We start from the raw sequence: 5,346 nt of genomic DNA, 5'->3' as shown, positions 1-5,346 counted from the left end.
AGGAAGGAAGGAAGGAAGGAAGGAAGGAAGGAAGGAAGGAAGGAAGGGAGGGAGGGAATGAGGGAATGAGGGAGGGGAGAAGAGGGGAGAGGGGAAGGGAGGGAGGGAAAAGATAGAAAAAGATAAACCCTGGCCCTTTATGTCACTCTCCATTTCTGGGATGACCTAGTTCTGCCAAAAGAAGAACCTAGCAGCAGAGTGTGCCAGGACGAGGTACTATTCTCCACCTGAGACCCCACAGTAGCTAGAACAAAGCATTTCCTCTTCTCCACACCGCAGCAACCGAACCCAACTGGCCTGAAATCATTTTATAAATTCTGGGGGACGTCGAATCTCTGTCCTTGGCCTTGAGTAAACCCAGGAAAGAAGATGGGCCAAGAAATAGATTGGAAAAGTGGTTCAGGCCCCGCGGCAGCAATTTAAACGGAGGGTAACGCAGGCGAGGGCAGGCGTGGAGTCTCGAGTTTATTCTCTATGACTGGGACACAGCTGGCTTTGAATAAGAACATTAAGTATACAGCACCATATTTTGGTCTTGAGCCCAGCCTCTGGCCCGTGGCATCCGGCCATTCGTCTCCGCCAGCCAGGCCCTGGCCCTGATTGCCCATCAACTTGCAGTCACACCTGTTAGGTATTTCTCCACTCAGTGCCTCCGCCCAGCAAGCGCCCCCCGCACGGCCGGAGCCCCTGTGTTGAGCGGGCGCACGAGGAGGAAGAAGGGTCAGGCCTTACCAAGCAGACCCTGTGGACACGGTGCGGTGGACGGGCGGGCAGGCGCGTGGGGGCGGCCTGCTAAGGCGAGAGAGGTCGAGGCAGGCATTGGCAGGGCGGGGGCAGGGAAGCCGCTGCTCGCGTTACGTTCCCAGAGCCTGCGGCGGAGGCGCGGGGCTGAGCAGCGGAGGGGATGGGGCTTGCACAAGCTTCTGCATTTCCCCTCACAGCCCCGGCGCCGCCTCCCCTGACTGGGCCGCGGTGCCCGTTAGGCCGCGCAGGGTGAGAGCTAGAGCGGGCTCGGGCGGGTGGCACCTCGCCCGGGACTGGAAGGGAGGGCGCAGCGGGGACACGGCGGGGGGATTCCGCTAGTCGGGCGGCCCGCGCGTCACCTGAGTGCACCAGCCCCCGCTGCCGCGGGACCGCGGCCGGGACGGAGCTCCCTGCGCGCCCCCCCGGGGACCGGCAGCGGCCAGGAGGCGGCGCGGGGCTCGGCCGCTCGGCCCTGCAGCTCCGCGCACCAGGCAGCGGCGGCGGTGCAGCCTCGGGCGTTCGGACAGCCTCCGAGCCCATGGCGGGGAGCGACGTGGACAGCGAGGGCCCCACACTGAGGGGCGGCGCGGCGCGGCGTCCGGGGGCCCCGGGCGGGCCAGGAAGCGAGGCGGCAGCCGGCTGCCCCGAGCTGCTGTCCACTGCTGAAGCGCCGGCTGAGAGCGCCACGCTGCCCGCCTGGATGCGCCTCTACTTCTACGGGATGCACGGGATCACCCTAGACGTGCTGGTGTCCTCGGCCCGGCGCTTCGCCCGCAGCCCGGACCTGCGGATGCTAGGCTTCTCCTCGCCCTACAGCTGCCTGCTGCACTCGCTCACCCATTTCGCCCTGGAGAAGGTCTACCTGCAGCAGCGGCGCTGTCCCAGCGCCTTCGTCTTCAATTTCCTCCTCTACCCCTCGGCCCACGTGGGTCTGCAGACCCTAGCGGGCCAGGCGCTACTACTCAGCCTGGGTGGCGGGGCCGGGGGCGCGGTGGCGCCAGGGGCGCTGGACCTGGCGCTGCAGTACGTGCTGGCGCTCTACCACTGCCAAGTGTTCCTGAAGCGCTTCCTGCGCTTGCGGTACGGACGACAGAGGCGGCGGCGGCAGCAACAGCAGCAGCAGCAGCAGCAGCAGCAGCGGAGGGGCGCGCTCCCCGTCGCTCCGGGCGCCCGTGTCACTACTGCGGCCGGAGCCCGGCGGCGACGACCCCGTGGCCCCCGGGGCGCCGGGGGAGCCCCCAGCCAGGGGCTGCCGGACCTACCCCGCTTTCTTTTCTTCGGAATGCACGGCTTTCTGGATGAGATCTTCTTCACCTTCTTCTTCAACGTACTGGGGCAGGGGGACGGGACAACCAGCGGCCACACGTCGCTCTGGTCCTTCTTTATGTATGGCAGCTGCAGTTTCGTAGTGGAAAAACTCTACTTCCACCTCCACTACAGCCGCGGTTGGGGCACTTGGAAGCGGGTGCCCATCTATGTGATCTTCATCTACGTGTGGGAGCTTTCCTGGGGTCTGGGACTCCGCACATGCGGGGCTTGTTCCTGGGACTATTCTCACTACCCGCTCAATTTCATGGGCCTCATCACCCTGATGTATTTACCTGGCTGGATATTCCTTAGTGTGTACCAGGACCTAATTTCCAACGTGTTGTGGAGGGTGCAGTACGTACCAACTAACTAAAACCAAAAAAGAAAGAAAGAAAAGGAAAAAGTCACTGGATTCCCACGAAAGGATGCGATTTATTTTTACACATTTAAAATGAAGTGGGTTTTTTAGTCCTTTAATTTTTATACGCTTTATTAAATCTTCCAAAATGTTTTATTCCACCTTTTAGTTTTTCTATTTGAAACCCGTGTATAATATACTTTGAAACATTACTCGAAACATAATTCAAAGTACTTAATTCGCCAATGTTTTAAAACGTTTACAAGCCCAAACAGCAAAACCGTTATACCTTAACATCAGAATGGTGTAGTAGTGTTTACCCATCTGGCCATAGATGAGTGATAGCTACTAATTTTTTTGCGGGGGGGATCTTTAAATCAGAGACCAGTGATTTTTACAAGATTTGGCTAAATTTTCTGATTCAATGATTTGTTTACTTTCTTTTTAATCTAATTTCATTTTAAATCCTTGCCATATTTACCGATGACTGAAGAAACTCAATGTCTTGTACTCTTGAAACTACAGTTAATAGCTCTTAAAGTGCCTCCGTCTAGCACACAAGTGAAAAGAGGCTGAAAAATGCGAAAGCACGTTCTATGAACAGATTTTTAAATGAGATCTTTTCTAGTAACTCAGACAGGTGACACTGTGTTAAGATATTTGATCTCCATCCTGGAAATGATTGCTTTCCAATGTGGGTAAGCCTTAAACACCAGGTGTGTTAACGTTGATCAGATTCTGTGTTATCTATGGCTGTACATTTTTGTTACTGTGCAATAATGTAAAATGTTTACCTTACATAGCCAAGGGCCAAGTGAAATTATATCACCTTCCACAGTGTTCTAACTCCAAGGACCCTTTTCTACATGGAACTTCAAGGGCAGAACATTACCTTTGAATAAAATGAACCTGAATGTTCACTTTAATTACATTAAGCCTAATCGTTTCCTGTGAATACAGATATGTTTTCAGCATATTTCTGCCATGACTCTTTTTCCTTCTGGGCCCAGAGTCCTTGGGCCAGACTTGATGTGGTAATGTGCATTATAAATCAGTCGTAGCTTTGTGGTGACTTACTATTAATGTCTGCAAGCTCTGAAGTTAAATGAGATTATGTAAACCATTTTAAGAAATCATGCCTAATTAATAATGTATTTTGATGTTGTTTGCTGTTTTATTACATTTATAAAAGAGTAGAATTCAGTGCAGCTCAGCCAGGGATGATGAATATCCTCTCAGTTTTTATTACAAAGACAATCAGGAAAATTTCATGTATAGAAATGAGTGGCTTTCTATTCAAATTATCGCTAGCCTATGCTGTAAAAAGGGACTTTTTTCTGTTTTTAAAAAATGTTTGCTACAGGAGTAGAAAATAATATGTATTTAAATTTGATTAAGTTAGAATAGTTATGAGTGTTATATATTTTAAACCACTATCTGAGGTTGTAAACTAAATTAAGAGTAATGCTATATAATCAACCTCACCTGTGAAATGCACCGTGCAAAACATTGTTTTAGCCAAAATACTTTACTCAAAGCTAAATAGAAAATGAAATATAAGCTAACTGTTTGCAGAGAGTTTCACTTAAGAAAAGTTCTCTGTGACACTTGGTCACGGATCAAAGAGTTATGAAAACCCTATATAGAAAAAAGTATAAGCATAGTCATTCAAGTTAGGGAGATGCTGAACAGAATATTTGTAATTCAAATGTGACACATGAATCTGAGTTAAGTGTGACATCACACCAGCAAATACTTCACCAAATCCGAGATTTCTGAAATACTTGCTAAATGTACACATTTGCACTGTGCCCTTCACATGCTGCTCTCCAGCCCTTCTTACTCACCTAACAGCATTCTTAGGGTCAGAAATCCATCAAGGAAGTAGGAAAGCATGCTGTTTTGTGTTGCTTTTAATGTTAATCCTATTTAAAGGAAAAGTCAAGGTTTTCATTCATTCAGTTCACTCAAGAGATAGTTACTGAGCCTCCACTATTTGCCAGGCACTTGCCTGAACTCTGTGGATATAGCTGTGAACCAACACAGACAAAATCTCTGTCCTTGGGATGCTTACGTACTAGTGCTTTCATTTATATAAGATTATACTTATTTGCAATAGGCTATGAGAGGAAATTTTTATGAAGACTGTCATCAGGCCTGTTCTGTGGATATAGCTGTGAACCAACACAGACAAAATCTCTGTCCTTGGGATGCTTACGTACTAGTGCTTTGATTTATATAAGATTATACTTATCTGCAATAGGCTATGAGAGGCAATTTTTATGAAGGCTGTCATCAGGCCTGTTCCTGGAAAATCAATCCATCAATCTAAAACAAAAACCCGTTAGCAGTCTCTCTGCTAGTTCTACAAAGAGCTAGTTCTTATATATTCAGAAAGTGATTAGCCTGCCTATTAACTCAGCACCTTGCTTTAGGGCTTCTCATTCTGTGTTTACTCAGCTTCTTAAATGTGACATTTTGCTGCGACCTTTGATCCTTTAAGGAAAAACCAGGGAAAAAAAGGAACCATCAGATTATTCAATTATGTTACTAATTAATAATTCAAATACAGAAATGAGATGACATTATGATGATAGTTAATATCTAATTAGCACTTACCACCTACAAGGAGCTCTTCTAAGGGGTGTGTGTGTCTGTGTGTGTGTAAAGAAATATGTGAATACATATATGTATATATCTTAGGGGAATATATATATTCATATATATCTTAGAGGAATGCATATATTCATATATATATCAAGGGAATAGATATATATATTATTTGTTTATATATACATCATGCATATCTCAATATATATACATATGTGTACATATATTCACTTAAACCTCTAACAGCCCTCCTTTTACATATGAAGACAAGAAAACTCAAACCCAAATAAGTTAAGTAACTGCCCAAGTTATACAGCTACTGAGCA

General features: G+C 47.8%; 1 protein-coding gene across 1 annotated transcript; it reads left to right on the top strand.

Moving 5' to 3' along the window:
- Positions 1-956: 956 nt before the first annotated feature.
- Positions 957-3,345, top strand: TMEM229A (transmembrane protein 229A). The gene has a single exon (XM_023223537.3). The coding sequence runs from the start codon at positions 1,283-1,285 to the stop codon at positions 2,423-2,425; it is 1,143 nt and encodes a 380-aa protein (XP_023079305.1). The 5' UTR covers positions 957-1,282; the 3' UTR covers positions 2,426-3,345.
- The last annotated feature ends 2,001 nt before the right edge of the window (positions 3,346-5,346 follow it).

This window comes from Piliocolobus tephrosceles, chromosome 8, assembly GCF_002776525.5.
Source record: "Piliocolobus tephrosceles isolate RC106 chromosome 8, ASM277652v3, whole genome shotgun sequence".
In the NCBI taxonomy this organism is placed as follows: Eukaryota; Metazoa; Chordata; class Mammalia; order Primates; family Cercopithecidae; genus Piliocolobus; species Piliocolobus tephrosceles.
The sequence above is the reverse complement of the archived record's forward strand: the minus strand, read 5'-3'. Positions and strand labels throughout refer to the sequence as shown.

Bases quoted from the DNA above. Each gene is read 5' to 3' on its own strand.
- TMEM229A (XM_023223537.3), top strand. From the start codon at position 1,283: ATGGCGGGGAGCGACGTGGACAGCGAGGGCCCCACACTGAGGGGCGGC.